Genomic DNA, 17,825 nt, shown 5'->3' on the forward strand with positions numbered 1-17,825 from the left:
CCTTCTTTCAAAGCAACGCTAAGGCAGAAGCTTGCCCATCACAAGGATAAAGAGCCAAGGTGGCGCAGTGGTTAAATGCAGCACTGCAGGCTGACTGCTAGATCAGCAGTTCAGCGGTTCAAATCTCACCGGCTCAGGGTTGACTCAGCCTTCCATCCTTCCGAGGTGGGTAAAATGAGGACCCGGATTGTTGTTGGGGGCAATATGCTGACTCTGTAAAACCGCTTAGAGAGGGCTGAAAGCCCTGTGAAGCGGTATATAAGTCTACTGTTATTGCTATCAATAAAACACTCACAAAATGAGCGGTGTGATATATGCAGTACAAGGCAGTGAGACAAGTACAGTTCTGTACATTGGGGAAACAAAACAGCCACTTCACAAACGCATGGCACAACACAGGAGAATAAACCCATCAGGACAACACTGAGCGGTCCATCTGCGTTTGAAAGACAAAGGCCGCCCTTTGGAAGACAGCAAAGTCTATAACCGGAGGGGTTCCACCACAAAACCGCGCTCGACGAAACCGCGTAGCTGACGTCATCACAGCGCGACAACAGCGCGGAGAAAAAAGCACGCTGTAAACGCTAAAGCTAAAATTAACCCCTAAACCTAAACCTAACCCCCATAAACCTAATCCTAAACCTAACCCTTAACCTAACCCTTAACCTAATGCTAAACCTAATCCTAACCCTTAACCTAACCCTAAACCTAACCCTAACCCTTAACCTAACCCTTAACCTAACCCTAACCCTTACCTTAACTTGAATCGGCTTGCTTTCAAAGCGCTATTTAAAGTGCTCTTTTTTCTCCGTGGTCGCTGTTGTCACCCTGCTGATGACGTCAGCGACACGGTTTAATCGGGCGAGCTTTAGTGGAGCGCGGTTTTGTCGTGCCACGAACTGGAGAACCTCTGGTTTGAAAGAGGGGTCAAAGAAGCCATTTATATTCAGGTTCTCTAAGGAGAAGCAATAGTAGCAATGGTACTAGTAGCGTTTGTAGCAGTGAGAGTAGTAACCGAAGCAGGAGGCGAGGACATAATAGAAGTAGAAAGCATCCGGGAATATGTTAAACCATTCAGCTGTTCAGCTTTAAATGGGAGGAGTGTCAGGCACTGTGGATTTAATAGCTGCCAGCTGATGTAAGGTTGTAATCTGTAAACTGATGCAATGTAATGTAAGGCTGATGCAATGAGCTATCTATCGCATTTTTCGGAGTATAAGACACACCCTTTTCCCTCGAAAAATCTGGGGGCTTCTTATACACTGCAAACAGCATTTTTGGCCTCCCAAAACCCCACTCCCTTCACCAAAATGGACCTGCATAGCCTTTAGGAGGCTTCCAGAGTGCTCCTGGGGGCTGAGGAGGGCAAAAATGAGCAAAAAAGGGCCTTTTTTGCTAGTTTTCCCTCCCCCCCCTGCCCCGGGAGCACTCTGCAAGCCTCCTAAAGGCTATGCATTTTTTTTTTTTACAAAAATGCAGCCTTATTTGCAAAAAAACAGGCCGTTTTTGTGAGGTGTGCAGAGTGCAAAAACTTTTTTTTTTAGTTTGCCTCTTCAAAATCTTGGTGCGTCTTATGCTCTGGTGCATCTTATACTCTGAAAAATATAGCATCTATCTATGTATCTATGTATATCTATCTATCTATCTATCTATCTATCTATCTATCTATCTATCATCTATCATCTATCTATCTATCTATCTATCATCTATCTATCTATCATATGTAGGTGGCCTTTAGAGGGCGTTTCTCTCTCCCTCTCTCTTCATGTATTTCATTTCTCTCCTTGTGTTTGCAGCTCGTAAGGGATTTATCTCTGCATGTATATGTTTGTGTATATGTTGTATGTAAGCCACTATTAATTGTATGAATGCTCTATGTGCTGTATTTTGCTCCTGGATTTATCTCATAACATTAGTCACGCTGCCAAAACTCTGACAAGATTGAACGACCCCCGCTCGACAGAGGGGGAGGGATACGACACCACCTATCTCCTGTCTACAACACAATCCTTTTGGCGGTTCCAAGAAGGTCCCATACCCATTTGCACCAGGTAGATGATCCTGAAGGCTCAGATAAACCTCCAAGTGGCCTCAACGACTCTCAGAAAGAGCGCAAATGACCAGAGGACTGCAAGGAGCATAAATCCTTCCATCCTTCTCCATTCAGTCAGAAGTGAAGAAGCTTCAAGGGGAAAAAAAAGTCCAGTTGTCTTGAAAAGCTGAACGAGGCTGCAGTTTCAGTTAGCAATATTTGGGTTATTGTACTCACTCTGTGGCTCCAGTTTGGTGAGGATGGGCTGGGCACCGCTGACCGCCACCGAAGCAATAGTCTTCACTCCCTTCTCTGCCATGTCACAGACGGACTTCATGTAGGGGTGGCTCTCTTTTGTAGAGGTGTATGCGGCCGAGACCATGTCGTAGGCGGAACTGACCAGCGGCAGGCTGGCTACCCTATCAGCTACATTCTGGCAAACAGAAAACAGCGGCAACCATGAGGACTAGCAACACAGTGGCTCCTCCTTCCCCCTGCCTCTCCTTTTTTTTTTTAATGAGCTGCGGTGGCGCAGTGGCTAGAATGCAGGATTGCAGGCTGACTCTGCCCACTGCCAGGAGTTCGATCCTCACACGCTCAAGGTGGACTCAGCCTTCCATCCTTCTGAGGTTGGTAAAATGAGGAGACAGATTATTGGGGGGAAATAGGCGGACTCTGGAAATCACTTAGAGAGGCCTGGAAAGCACTCTGATTCTGCGGGATATAAGTCTAAGCCAGCGGCCAATAACCTTAAACACTCAAAGAGCCACAAATGTAGGGTTTTTACAGGGAATCATCTGGATGGTCCTTAGAAATGAGATTACACGTGTAAGAACAAACTGCAGCAATCTGCAGAAAATATTTGCTTGTCAGCTATTCTTTGCTTGCAGTGTGTTCCCAGGCATCAAGGGCACGGGATGATGAAACAAAGTATAGCTTGCAACATTTTATTCACTCATTTGGTAACACTTGATTCGTTCAGCTGCAACAACATGCACATTCTCACGAACACCAATGATGTAAGGACTAACCAATTATTGTGCCTTGGAGACTTGTTAGCCAATAATGATATAACACGTAAAGTAGGTAGAACTAAAGAAGCTGCAAACACTATAAGAATGATGTTTCATGATTAATAAGTTTGCTGTTGATTCTGCCATCCATGGGATGCTTCATGCTGTTGATTCTTCTGTTAATTCTGGATGCTCAATAAGCTTCTGTTGGTTCAGCTATCCGTGGATTGGATTACTTTCTCTCATCTTCAGCCTCGGGACCCTAATGCTACACACAAAGGTAACCAAGCCCCTGTTCAATTCTGGAGCCGACCGGAGGTCCAGTTACCCCACCATAGAGTCTCCTCCTAGCACGGCGTCCTTTTTCCTCTATCTCTAAAAGCCCGACTGTGTTTCCCCGAAAATACGACATGTCCCGATAATAAGGCCATGCCACATTTTTCTGGTGGGCAAAAATATAAGCCCTCCCCCGCAAATAAGTCCCCTGGACAACCCCCCACCTCCTGCCAGGCAGAGCACCTCTCACCAACCTAGCGGTGTCCCGAAGGTGCCAAGCCGCGGGAACTGGGAGGGGGGAGGCAAAAGTGATCGCGTTGCTTGGCGCCTTTGGGATACCGCTAGGTTGGTGAGCAGCGCTGTGCCCAGCTGAAGAGGGGGGTTGCCGGGTGGCTGCTTTCTTGCGAGCGGGCTCCCCAAAAGCCAGGCACAGCCTCATGGGCGAATGGCTGTGTTGCGCTGTCGCAGCAGTGCAACACAGCAACCATGAAGCGATCACACTCATGAGCAGCCACCCAGCAAACCCACTTTCCAGTCGGCCACAGCACCATTCACTGACCTAGGAGTATCGCCAAGCCGTGATAGGCTCTGCCGGCAATTGGCCCAAAACCATAGAGTGTACGCCCAGAGCGGCCACTACTGGAAGACTCAGTTTGGAAGCTGCTGAAAAAGCCATGCTGGGATGGCGATGGCAGTGAAGGTGCTCTGGCTTTGCGGAGAGCGCTGGGCCAGGGCATTGTGAGGCTGGGAGGTGCGTGAGTGGGAGCAGAACAGCCATTCCCGCAACCCCCCTCTCCAGCCATGCAGAGCGTCATTCACTGGCATTTCGAAGGCACCAAGCTGCGGGAGCGGGGTGGCGGCAAAGAGGCGCTCACGCAGCTTGGCGCTACCCCTAGGTCAGTGAATGGCGCTATGCCCGGCTGGAAAGGGGGTTTGCCGGATGGCTGCTCGTGAGCGTGGTCGCTTCATGGCTGTTGTGTTGCGCTGCTGCGACAGTGCAACACAGTCCTTCACCCATGAGGCTGTGCCCGGCTCTTTGGGAGCCCGCTCACAAGAGAGCAGCCGCCCGGCAACCCCAAAACAATAAACCCTCCCCTCATAATAAGGCCCAAGCCATATTTTGTGGGTAAAAAGAAAATAAGACAGGGTCTTATTTTCAGGGAAAATAAAACAGGGTCTTATTTTCGGGGAAAATAAAACAGGGTCTTATTTTCGGGGAAAATAAAACAGGGTCTTATTTTCAGGGAAACACGGTAACAATTGTGGAGCTGACTGGAAAACCTGCCCCTTGCCACAGAGTCTTCTCCTGGTGCGTCCTGCTCCCCCCACTCCAACTGGAAGCTCCTCTCAAAATTGTGGTGCAGACTGGCAATAGGGAGCCGCAGCAGGGGGATGAAAGAGCCACATGCGGCTCCTGAGCTGAGGATTGCTGTTGCTAATGAAAGTTGTTTGTTGCAGCCGGAATATACAGTCTGTAACCTTTTGATGGACTAACTTTTGTGGGGTGGGTAGAATTCCTCCAGATGGGGAAGGGAAGTCCATCCTAATTTCGAATTGTCATTAATTAACCAGTCATAAGCTGAGGACAATCACTACAGGTAGTCCTTGACTGATGACCTTTCCTGTGTCCCAGGGTCCCGTGATCCCCCTTTTGCGACCATCTGACAAGCAAAGTCAATGGGGAAGCTGGATTCACTTAAAAACAAGGTTACTAATTTATCAACTGCAGCGATTCACTTAACAATGGTGGCAAGAAAGGTCGTAAAATGAGGCAAAACTCACTGAACCCCATGTCTCACTCAGCAACATAAAAAGTTTGGGCTCAATTGTGGTCAAAAGTCAAGGGCTAGCTGTATTTTCTTTAAATTCTCCCTGTTTCTGTTATCAGCACAAATCAATTAAATGCCTTTTTTTTGGGGGGGGTATCGAGCGGCTTATAAATGGCATAACCAGATTAAAAAAGGTGGAACAAATTGAGCAGCTACGGGCACCACAACCTGATTATGTACGAGACACAAGCAGGAAAAGAAATTGTTGTGTGCGTTTTTGTGCAGTCACCTGCAGGAGTCACTGCAACAAGAGATTATGAGCTGGCACCCAGTGGACTCGATCCTGATGCCCTCCCCATGGCATCTTGCCTACTGAGCTCAAAATCGAAACGTTGGCATCTTGTCCTTGACCTCAAGGGGATGACTCTCGTTCCAGAGAATTCATTTTCCGAAGGTTGTGAAACCGCCTTTGCAAAAGTGAGAATGTAACAGCCATCGCTCCCTCTCTCAAAATAGACCCAGGGTTTGTCATCACAACTCCGGGCAAACTCTACGCAAACTTGGCTCAGCTTCAAACGTGTTTGGCAACAAACCTCAACTATGAGCCACAGTGGCACAGTGGTTAGAGGGCAGTGTAAAGCACTGTGGAGCCGTATATAAGTTTAAGCGCTATTTCTATTGCGTATATCAACTTCACTTGGATCCTTTTTGGGGTCAAACACATTTTGGGTCATCTTTAAGAGATGGTGTCTCACCAAACATCCCCCGCTTGAATCTAGAAGCTCAAGACCACCCCACTCTTAAATGAAGGAGATCAGAGAAGATCTAGAAAGAGTGCAGAGAAGAGCAACCAAGAGGATTAAGGGAATGGAGACTAAAACATATGAAGAACGGTTGCAGGAACTGGGAATGTCTAGTTTAATGAAAAGGAGGACTAGGGGAGACATGATAGCAGTCTTCCGATATCTCAGGGGTTGCCACGAAGAAGAGGGAGTCAAGCTATTCTCCAAAGCACCTGAGGGCAGGACAAGAAGCAATGGGTGGAAACTAATCAAGGAGAGAAGCAACCTAGAACTGAGGAGAAATTTCCTGACAGTGAGAACAATTAACCAGTGGAACTACTTGCCTCCAGAAGTTGTGAGTGCTCTAATATTGGAGGTTTCCAAATGAATGGACAGCCATTTGTGTGAAACGGTCTAGAGTCTCCTGCTTGAGCAGGGGGTTGTTCTAGAAGACCTCCAAGGTCCCTTCCAACTCTGTCATTCTATTTTCTATCCTATATTCTACCCTACTTTCTATCCTATATTCTATCCTATATTCTATCCTATATTCTATCCTATTTTCTATCCTACTTTCTATTCTATTTTCTGTCCTATTTTCTATCCTATATTCTGTCCTATTTTCTATGCTACTTTCTATGCTATTTACTATCCTATTTTCTATCCTACTTTCTATTCTATTTTCTGTCCTATTTTCTATCCTATATTCTGTCCTATATTCTGTCCTATTTTCTATCCTATATTCTATTCTATTTTTTATCCTATTTTCTATTCTATTTTCTATCCTATATGCTATCCTATTTTCTATCCTATATTTTATTTTATTTTCTATCCTATTTTCTATCCTCTATTCTATTTTCTATCCTATTTTCTATTCTATTCTATATCCTATGTTCTATTTTATTTTCTATCCTATTTTCTATCCTATATTTTATTTTGTTTTCGATCCTATTTTCTATTCTATTATCTATCCTATATTCTATCCTACTGTCTATCCCATTTTCTATTCTATTTTGTATTCTATATTCTATTTTCTATCCTACTTTCTATTCTATTTTATATCCTAGTCTCTATCCCATTTTCTATCCTATGTTCTCTATTCTCTTTTCCATTCAGAATCTCCAAATATCCCCATACCTCATTTACTTTCTGTTCGGCTTCGTCCGCCGCTGGGCCGGTAGTCGATTGGGCGATGGATTGGGACACGACATCGGGACTCTCGTTGGAAGCCATGAGGAGTCGAGGTGCAGCTGGAAAGAAAGGAAGAAAGTTCGGAGGACGTCCTGGTTTTTATCTAGATCAGCCTGGAGTAAATTCCAGAGAGATAAAGACAGGCATGTGATCCTCCTCGCCAAACGTTGCCCCGAGAACAAGGATCAAGGATGGAGTTATGTACACACAATCCATTCCCAAGTCCCAAGGTGAGGGAGATGGGAGGCAGCGGACACTCCTTATTCACCCTGGACTTTGCTCGTCCCCCTTCCCACGTTAGAACAAAAGCTTCAGAAATTCACAGCAGCGCCTCAATCCCTGCCCGCCGCTAGGCAGGGTCTATCTTCGTTTATCCCAGGGGTCTGCAACCTTAAACACTCAAAAAGCCATTTGCACCAATTTCCCAGAGAAAACATGGGAGCCACAAAACCTGGGTGGGTGTGGCCCAATCAACATCACCCACTCCTCCCCCCCCAGCCATGCCCACCCAGGTTTTGTGGCTCTCAATGTTTTCTGTGGGAAACTGGTATCTCTCTGTGTGCCTCTCTCTTTCTGTTTCTCTCCTTCTGCCACCCCCCCTCTCCGTCTGTCTCTCATTTCTCTCAGGCCAGCCGAGGAGTGACTGGAAAGGGAGGGTGAGGGGCGGGGCCAGCCAGTGGAAGGTTCAGCCGACAGGGAGCCACAGCAGGGGGACAAAAGAGCCACATGTGGCTCCAGAGCTGCTGTGAGTTGCTGACACCTGGTTTATCCTTAGATGTGAGACCATCGTCTTAAAACTGAGAAATTTAAAAATATCAAAGATTAAGGGAACCGCATCATGTTGTCTTTTATGCTGGGGAGACAGCAGGAAGGGGGGCGGACATACAAGTAGTCCTCAACTTACAACAGTTCCTATAGTGACCATTCGAAGTTACGACGGCACTGGAAAAAAAGGGACTTAGGACCATTTTTTTCACACTTAACGACCGTTGCAGCATCCCGTGGTCATGGGATCAAAACTCAGTCAGTGGCAACTGACTTGTATTTATGACGGTCGCAGCGTCCCCAGGGTCAGGTGATTCCCCCTTTTGCGACCTTCCGACAAGCAAAGTCAATGGGGAAGCCAGATTCACTTAACAACCGTGTTACTAAACTACCGACTGCAGTGATTAACTTAATAATGGAGCTGGGAGGTTGAAGACAAGAGATTTATTCCTTTGAATTCATTGGAGAACACACACACACACACACACACACACACACACACGGAATCAATATGAAACTCAAGATAAAAACAGGCTTGGGAAGCAAAGGGGAACGAATGCCCAGAGATAGAAATGGAAGAGTAGTGTTGTTTGCCAATATGGGGATATTCTGAGAGCAAACTGCCCTCCCTCTACCACTGATGATGTTCCCTAGTTGGGTAATGAAACATCTGCAAGGAAACCACCAAGCTCAGAGAGCACCAAAGATCCCAGAAACAATACCTTGACCAGCTATCTGTGAAACTTGGCATTCCCAGCGGAGTCCAAAAGGAAGCATAATTAAAATCCAACACCCAGAGAAGCAGGGATTAACCCTAGACAAACAATCGGGAAGAAAGCAATAGCCTAAATCAAGAATCTACGGGGGGGGGTGTGTGTGAGGAAACGGACCCACATTCCACCAACACTGGCAGGGCCAACTACTATACATAAATAGGATCAAACCCCACTCTCTTCTAGGCCTGATGATGTTACCCAGTTGGGTGATGAAACGTCTGCAAGAAAACTACCAAGCTCAGAAACCACCAAGGACCCCAGAGTCCTCCTCCTCTTCCTCCCAAACCCTATCCCCTCCTAACACTGAAGATGTTACCTAGCTGGGTCATGAAATGTCTCCAAGAAAACCCCCGAGCTCAGAGGGCACCAAGGACCCCAATGTTCTGATTCCTTTTGACTTTTCACACAGGACTTGGGGTATTTGCTTCAAGCCAAACCCTGCAGAAAAAAACTTAAAACCAATTTGCCCCACCCTGGTAGGATAGAAGAGACTGCACGTATCCCTGCCCCCACCCCCACCAACAACCCCACCCCAAAGATGCAAACAAACTTTGGCCCCCCAAAACCCAACCCCTCTTCCCAGCTGACCCATTGCACCACCCTCGCCTTCTCTTCTAAACCAAACAATGGAGGACTTTCACCCAGAAAGCAATTTTGCAAGAAATGCTCACGAATGGGATGAGTCAGTGGAAGACCACTTCCCCTCCGCCCTCGTCCCCCCCCTTCCCTTCACCATTTGTTCCAGATTTCAACATTTCACCCCGGCTTGGTCCATCCAGAGGAGAAATTACAAGGTGGCCAAAACTGAGCCAGATTTCCAGGGGAATGGCAGCGGGAGGAGAAGTATACAGGCAGTTCTAGACTTACGGCCATTCGCTTAGAAGTTAAAAAGGCACTGAAAAAGTGACTTACGGCCGTTTTGCGCACTTAACGACTGTTGCAACGTCCCTTGTCAGCCTCCACTTGGCTTGCTTGCTATCGGCTGCTGTAGTAACGAGGAGGGTAGGGGCTCATGGCATTTTTTTGGTGGGGGGGGGGAATTGCTAGATGCTGGAGGAGTTATCATGGAGTTTTGTTCTCACCATCTTCTGCGTATGTTGATGGTTGGTGTTTGGGTTTGGTCAAGGGTCAGCTGTCTCTGCATACCAGCTGAATGAGGCCATTTGAAGATGCACCCCACATAACACCTTTGGGAGTTTCAGATGTTGACATTGGCTTGGGGTAATTGGGAGGGAGGGTGCTGGGTAAACATTTTTTTCCCCCAAAAAAGTTCTTTGGTTAACATACAGATAATATAATCCAAAGTATACCATTATATCTTAACATTTTTTGACTCTGCAATAATATATCAATCCCTCTTTCCATCAAGCCTCTTCAGTTTTTATTTGCTCCTCTGCTTTCCATGCACCATATTATAGTCTATTTCATCTTCAACTCTTCTCCTCTCACTCTCTCCTCCTCACCCTCTGCCTTACTGCTGCTTCGGCTGCCATTGAAACGGGGAGTGGGGGCATGGTATTTGGGAGGGGAATCATTATGTGCTGGAGGAATATTATAGAAGCTGTCCTGACCATCTCATTGCGCATGTGGAGGAAGGGAGTTTCCCGCCAAGGTTAACTGTCCAGCATTCCACCCTGATGATGCTTTTTGAAGGTATCTCCCACCTGACAGTTGGGTGAATTATAATTGGACTATGGACAGGGGTGGGTTTCAACTGGTTCACGGCGGTCCCCGCGAACCGGTTGGTCGCCGAACCTGGAAGTAAGTAACTTCCAGGAACGGCGAAGGGCGCGCCCGCCCGCCCACGCTCCTTACCCGGTTTTGACAAGTTCTGCGCTTCCACGCATGCGCAGGACGCATACAGCGCCTGCACGATCGTCCAGGAGCAACTGGAGCGTCGCGCAGATGCTAGTATGCATGCGTGCACCGCGCGCGTGCACGAGGCCGGCACCGTTCCAACCGAACCAGTTGGAACGGGGCGAGAAACCCACCCCTGACTATGGACTGGGGTGCCAAGGGGAGGGGATTGACCTATACATGATATTCATTGCTGTCGCGCCCAATTAACCAGACTCAGCTTAGCTTTGCTACTATTCGTTTGTAATTAGTAAAAGTACACTTAATTTCAAACAAATGGAGTTGAGTGGTTTCTTTCCTGATTATTAAATGAAGCAGCTCCTGACACCCTCTTTCTTCCCTCTGCCATCTCTCTCTCCTCTACCTCCCCTTGCTCTCTCCCTCTCCTCCTCTCTTTTCACATCTTCCCTCTCTCCTACTCTTTCCCTCCCTTCTACTTCCCTCTCTCCTGTCTCCTCTCTCACTCTCTCTCTCTTTCCCTCTCTTTATCTCCCTTCCATTCTCTATTTTGCATGGTGTATTTCTGCCTTTTAGCAAACCCCATTTAATATCAGTGGCATTAGTAATTATTCTCCCAAAGCGGGGGGAAAAAAGTTTGATATGCACGTTCGCACTTTTTTGCTTCAGATCTCGCTTCACTTTCACTGTTTTCATTTCATGTCCAGTAAAAGAACCTTTTTATCTCCACTCAAATGATGTTTCGGGTTTTCTTTCTTGGATACTGAATGAGGCACGCCTGACGTTCCCCGTGGTCCCCATTCCCTAAATCTGGATGCTTGGCAACTGACTCATGGGATCCCCCTTTTCTGACAAGGAAAGTCAATGGGGAAACCTGGATTCACTTAACAACTGTGTTACTCTCTTAACGACTGCAGTGATTCACTTAACGGCCGCGACGAGAAAGCTTGCAAAATAGGGGGGGAGTCACTTCACTGTCTTGCTTAGCAAATGGAAATTTTGGGCTCAATTAAAGAGCCGAGGTGGTGCAGTGGTTAGGGTGCAGTACTGCAGGCCACTTCAGCTGACTGTTATCTGCAGTTCAGCGGTTCAAATCTCACCGGCTCAAGGTTGACTCAGCCTTCCATCCTTCCGAGGTGGGTGAAATGAGGACCCAGACTGTGGGGGCAATTTGCTGACTCAATTTGCTAAAAAACTGTAAACCGCTTAGAGAGGGCTGAAATCCCTATGAAGCGGTATATAAGTCTAATAAATAAATAAATAAATTGTGGTCCTACGTTTGAGGATTACCTGTACTTATTTTCCCCATAACGACAATCCTGCGAGGTGGATTAGGTTGACTGAAAGCGCCTGGCTCATTTTCTAAACTAGTATTGGAATAAAAATTAACCAAAGTTATTAATTACTATCAAACTTAAAAGTATTGACCATAATGTAAATATAATGGCGATATGAACAAATTGTTATTGTTACCACTGTGAGTATCTGTGATTACACTATTACAGATGTTAAAACCGATAGGAAGGCAATGTAAACTAGAGAACTATGAAAACTAAATATGTAAGCCGATACAGAAGGCTGTAAAACTATTTTATATTGTTATGTGTGTCTTGTTCTTTCTGTACTTGTTGTTGTTTCTGTTTTTAAAGGTTAGCATGTTTAATAAAAATATTTTTTTTAAAAAAGAAAACGACTGGCTCAGCCGTCCTTGACTTAAATCTCAATAAAATTGGAACTAAATGCTATGGATACTCATCCCTCACTTTTGAAAGACTTTAAATTTATTTAATCTTGCTGCCAGGCCTGCAGTCATATTTCTTTTTAGGATCTTTGGCCTGCCACACACTCTCTATTATTTCATTATGCTGTTTCATTAGTGTAGTAATTGGGAGGGGGAATAGAAAGGAGTAGAATTGTGGACTGTGCTGTTGTCATTCCTTTCTAGAAGCCCAAGGTCATCTTTTGTCTCCGCACCTGACTGGAACCAGCTGGGTGGAGATGCCAGCGTGGCCGAAGAAGATTGGACCGTGTGATGGATTTATGGGTGTGGGGATAAGATCATGAACTTTCAACTGGGTGGAATCCCAGGAAGTTTTCAGATTTGGGGTTCCACAGTTTGTGCCAACATGTCTGTCTTATTAAATTGGAACTTTAAGGATAGCTCTGCCTTGGACTCTGATTTAATTCTGCATGATACACTATATTGCCAAAAGTATTTGCTCACTTGCCTTTAATCACATATGAACTTATATTGGCTCCCAATAGATGTTCGGGTGTAATTCAAGTTTCCTGGTTATTGCCTTTAAAGCTTGAGATACCATAGAACCGAGCTACTTGCAGTCCACCTGCTCCCCTCAACCTCTGCCTGCCCCATGCCTTCCCATATGGACATGCCCCATGCTCCAGATCTCTGCTGACTGACGTCTAATGGATGTTGCTACACATTCTCTACCCAATTCTCATATTAACACAGAACAGATAAATGAAAATCAGTCTGATAAAATCCAAACTATAATTAGCACAAAGAATAATGAAAAAAAGTCATTAATTTGGAGAAGTCACGTTATAACAGATATGCATCTGTAGGATAATAAAAATGAATGAAGCATGGAGTAGACCAGTGGTTCCCAAACTTGGCAACTTTAAGACTTGTGGGCTTCAACTTCCAGAATTCTCCAGCTAGCTCTTCTGGTCCACAAGTCTTAAAGTTGCCAAGTTTGGGAACCACTGGAGTAGACTAAGGAAATCTCTAGCCACGTTATGGGCACTAATGCAGCGTCAGTGACTCAACAATGAATCCAAAGGGGGGAAAAATATTAACAGCAATTCAGTCGGGAAGACATCATCACAGGTTAAAATACTGTAAGTTCATATGCGAGTAAAGGCAGGTGAGCGAATACTTTGGGCAATATAGTGTATTTGAACCGCTGACATTTGCCTTGAAGGAGCCCCAGGGACGAGATCCTTGTGGAGTAATCCAGAGCAAACCTCCATGAAGCAAAAGCCAAAATTGCACCACATCGTTTTTTGCAAGACAAACTTCTAAGTTGAGTTGAAATAGTTTGTCCGTCACGATGGCCACATACTTCTGAAGAGCCAAGGTGGCGCAGTGGTTAAATGCAGCACTGCAGGCTACTGCTAGATCAGCAGTTCAGCGGTTCAAATCTCACCGGCTCAGGGTTGACTCAGCCTTCCATCCTTCCGAGGTGGGTAAAATGAGGACCCAGATTGTTGGGGGCAATATGCTGACTCTCTGTAAACCGCTTAGAGAGGGCTGAAAGCCCTATGAAGCGGTATATAAGTCTACTGCTATTGCTATAAGCCTAACTGCTATTGCTATTTCCCCCAAAAAACAAATAACCCCCTTTCCTTGATTTAGCTTTTCTTTCAAATTCGCAGCAGGACTGGCGAGGCCTTAATAGAAAAGATTGCTTTAAAACTGTGACTAGGCCACATGTGCCAGAGGTGGCATGCAGATCACGCTCTCCAATGCCAGCTGCTCTTCTGATTTCTGGCATGCACTGGTCAGTTGGCCTTCAGAGTGACCGAAACCCCCAAATCAGCTGTCTGGTGTGCATGCTGGTCTTTGAAATTGAAATTTAATAAATTTGTATGTCGCCCAATCCCGTAGGACTCTGGGCAGCTTACAGAGACAAGATAAAAGATACAGTTATTAAAAATAACACACCATCCATTCTGTCTAGATGGGGCTGGACAGCCAGGTTTTAGTGGCTTTTTGGAAGGCCGGGAGAGTGGTGAGGGTCCGGATCTCTACGGGTAGATCATTCCACAGGGCCGGAGCAGCTACAGAGAAGGCCCTCCCCCGAGGGGTCGCCAGCTGGCATTGTCCGGCTGACAGCACCCGGAGGAGGCCCAACCTGTGGGATCTTGTTGGTCGTTGGGAGCAGGAGTGGGTTTCAACTGGTTTGCGGCAGTCCCCGCGAACCGGTTGGTCGGCGAACCCAGAAGTAAGTAACTTCCGGGAACGGCGAAGGCCCACCCATCCACCCGCCCGCGTTCCTTACCCGGTTTTGACGAGTTCTGCGCTTCCACGCATGCACAGGACGCATACAGTGCCTGCGCGATCCTCCAGGAGCAGCTGGAGCATTGCACAGACGCTAGTATGCATGCGTGTGCTGCGCGCGTGCACGAGGACGCCGCCGGCCCCATTCTAACCGAACCGGTTGGAACGGGGCAAGAAACTCACCCCTGGTTGGGAGGTATGTGGCAGGAGGCGGTCTCACAGATATCCAGATCCTAAGCCATGTAGGGCTTTAAAAGTAATGACTAGCACCTTGAAGCTCGATCGGAGACCAATAGGGAGCCAGTGCAGCTCGCGGAGGATGGGTGTAACATGGGTGTATCTAGGTACACCCGATATCGCTCGCGCGGCTGCATTCTGGACCAACTGTAGTCTCCGAACACTCTTCAAGGGCAGCCCCATGGTCTTGGTGGTTTCTGGCACTCCAGCATGTGTGCATGCATCTTCTGGTTTGGGAAAAGGTTTGCCATCACTGCTTTAAAAGTATTTTTTTTTTAAAAAAAAGAACCAGCAAATTTAAGGAGGCCTTAAATCCCAACCACAATTGCGGCCCGAAATGCATGGGATTTGTTAACTGAACTCCGCCCCATTTTACAACTTTCCTTGCCACGTTTGTTAAGTGAATGGCTGCCGTTCTTAACTTAGTCGCACGGCTGCTAAGAGAATCTGGCTTTTAGGTTGACTTCGGGGAAATCACGTGACACCCCCCCCCCCGGGACGGTGCAACCGTCGTAAATGTGAGTCAGCTGTCAAGCATTTGAATGTAAATCATGTGACCACAGGGGCAGAAGCGCCAATGGTCGTAAGTTTGAAAAATGATCATTTTTTCAGTGCCGTTATAACTTTGAATGGATACAAAATGAACTGCTACTATACAATACAATAGCAGAGTTGGAAGGGACCTTGGAGGTCTTCTAGTCCAACCCCCTGCTCAGGCAGGAAACCCTATACCATTTCAGACAAATGGCTATCCAACATCTTCTTAAAGACTTCCAGTGTTGGGGCATTCACAACTTCTGGAGGCAACTTCTGTTCCACTGATTAATTGTTCTAACCGTCAGGAAATTTCTCCTCACTTCTAAGTTGCTTCTCTCCCTGATTAGTTTCCACCCATTGCTTCTTGTCCTTCCCTCAGGTGCCTTGGAGAATAGTTTGACTCCCTCTTCTTTGTGGCAACCCCTGAGATATTGGAAGACTGCTATCATGTCTCCTCTAGTCCTTGTTTTCATTAAACTAGACACACCCAGTTCCTGCAACTGTTCTTCATATGTTTTAGTCTCCAGTCCCCTAATCCTCTTTGTTGCTCTTCTCTGCACTCTTTCTAGAGTCTCCACATCTTTCCTACATAATTTACATCATCATTGGAGGTTTTTAAGAAGAGACTGCACAGTCACTTGTTTGAAATGGTATTGGGTCTCCTGCTTGAGTAGGGTGGTGGACTAACAGAATAGCAGAGTGGGAAGGGACCTTGGAGGTCTTCTAGTCCAACCCCCTGCCTAGGCAGGAAACCCTATACCATTTCAGACAAATGGCTATCTCACATCTTCTTAAGGACTTCCAGTGTTGGGGCATTCACAACTTCTGGATGCAACTTCTGTTCCACTGATTAATTGTTCTAACTGTCAGGAAATTTCTCCTCAGTTCTAAGTTGCTTCTCTCCTTGATTAGTTTCCACCCATTGCTTCTTGTTCTACCCTCAGGTGCCTTGGAGAATAGCTTGACTCCCTCTTCTTTGTGGCAACCCGAGATATTGGAAGACTGCTATCATGTCTCCCCCAGTCCTTCTTTTCATTAAACTAGACAAACCCAGTTCCTGCAACTGTTCCTCATATGTTTTAGTCTCCAGTCCCCTAATCCTCTTTGTTCCTCTTCTCTGCACTGTTCTAAGTCATGGACTATCTGTACAGATAGATTAACAGAAGTAGGTATGAAAATCAGAAAAGTGAACTGGGCATTTATGAGGCTGGTGATGTGACCTCACCCAGGAATCCCCAAATGCTGCCAGAAATTTGGTAGGACTGTTTCCAATTCACAGATTGATTAAAAAGCTTTTTAAAAGTTTATAAAAACTTTATAGCACTATAATGCATTGATGGGAAACAATGCTTAGCCGTGAAAAATTTAATCATTCAGGAATTAGCAGAAAATTGTTAAGTATCTTTCTTGTTCCCACTGCAACTAGGCCACATCGTAAAACTTCAAATAATTAGCATTTTCTCAACCTTGGCATATTTTAAGAAATATGGACTTCAAGTCCCAAAATTCGACAGCCAGCATGCAGTGGCTAGGGAATTCTGGGAATTGAAGTCCAGCAATTCAGATGTTTAGATGAGGTTGTTATAGGGACATGGTGGCTCATGGCTAAGACACTGAGCTTGTCAATCAGAAAGGTTGGCAGTTCGAATCCCTAGCGCCACGTAATGGGGTGAGCTCCCATTACTTGTCCCAGCTTCGGCCAACCTAGCAGTTCGAAAGCATGTGAAAATGCAAGTAGAAAAATGGGAACCACCTTTGGTGGGAAGGTAACAGCGTTCCGTGTGCCTTCGGCATTCAATCATGCTGGTCACATGACCACGGAGACATCCTCGGACAGTGCTGGCTCTTTGGCTTTGAAATGGAGATGTGCACCACCCCTAGGGTAGGGAACAACTAGCACATATGTGCAAGGGGAACCTTTATCTTTACCTTATGCCATTCTTTGGTCCAGAATTTACAATACACATCATACCCTTGTAAAATCTTAGTTGTCATAGTTAAGGAGATTAAGTTGAGATTTTACAGAGGTATGATATATGTATTATAATTCTAGGCCAAAATTGGCATATAATTTATGTAAATTGGAGGACTTCAACTCCCAGAATCCCCCAGCCAGGTAGAGAAAGGCAAACTGGGGTTTGGTGGACTCAAGAGTTGTAAGCCATCATAGCTAAAGAAATTAAGATTTTAGAGGTGCATTATACATATTGTAAATAATGGGCCAAAATTAGCATATAAATCACTTAAATTGCTGGATTTCAACTCCCAGAATTATCCAGTCAGCGTGCAAGACGACAACAAATTGTGGCTTGCTGGATTCTATTAGCCATCATAGCTAAGAAAACCAAGTCACAATTTTACAGTGTATTATTATGTGTATTGTAAGTACTGGGCTAAAATTGACATATAAATCAACTCAATTACAGGACTTCAACTCCCAGAATTCCCAAGCCAGGGTGCAAGAAAAAGACAAACAGTGGCTTGGTGGCTTCAGACTTGTTAGCCATCATAGGTAAGGAGATTAAGCCAACGTGGCAGAGTTCAACAAGCTTTTCTCCAGCATGCTGACTGGAGATTTCTGGGAGTTGAAGTCCACCCTTCTTAAACTTGC

At 45.9% G+C, this 17,825-nt stretch overlaps 1 protein-coding gene across 1 annotated transcript in view; it reads right to left on the reverse strand.

Moving 5' to 3' along the window:
- LOC116518403 (perilipin-3-like) overlaps positions 1 to 17,825 on the reverse strand; it is a 35,777-nt gene that overhangs the window by 13,976 nt on the left and 3,976 nt on the right. The window contains exons 2-3 of the mRNA XM_032231795.1: positions 7,007 to 7,119; positions 2,270 to 2,465 (exon numbers count right to left, since the gene is read on the reverse strand). Coding sequence (XP_032087686.1) covers positions 2,270 to 2,465; positions 7,007 to 7,102 — 292 coding nt within the window. The 5' untranslated portion in view covers positions 7,103 to 7,119. The remainder of the gene's footprint in view (positions 1 to 2,269; positions 2,466 to 7,006; positions 7,120 to 17,825) is intronic.

The sequence above is a fragment of the Thamnophis elegans genome, chromosome 1 (genome assembly GCF_009769535.1).
Source record: "Thamnophis elegans isolate rThaEle1 chromosome 1, rThaEle1.pri, whole genome shotgun sequence".
NCBI classification, from domain to species: Eukaryota; Metazoa; Chordata; class Lepidosauria; order Squamata; family Colubridae; genus Thamnophis; species Thamnophis elegans.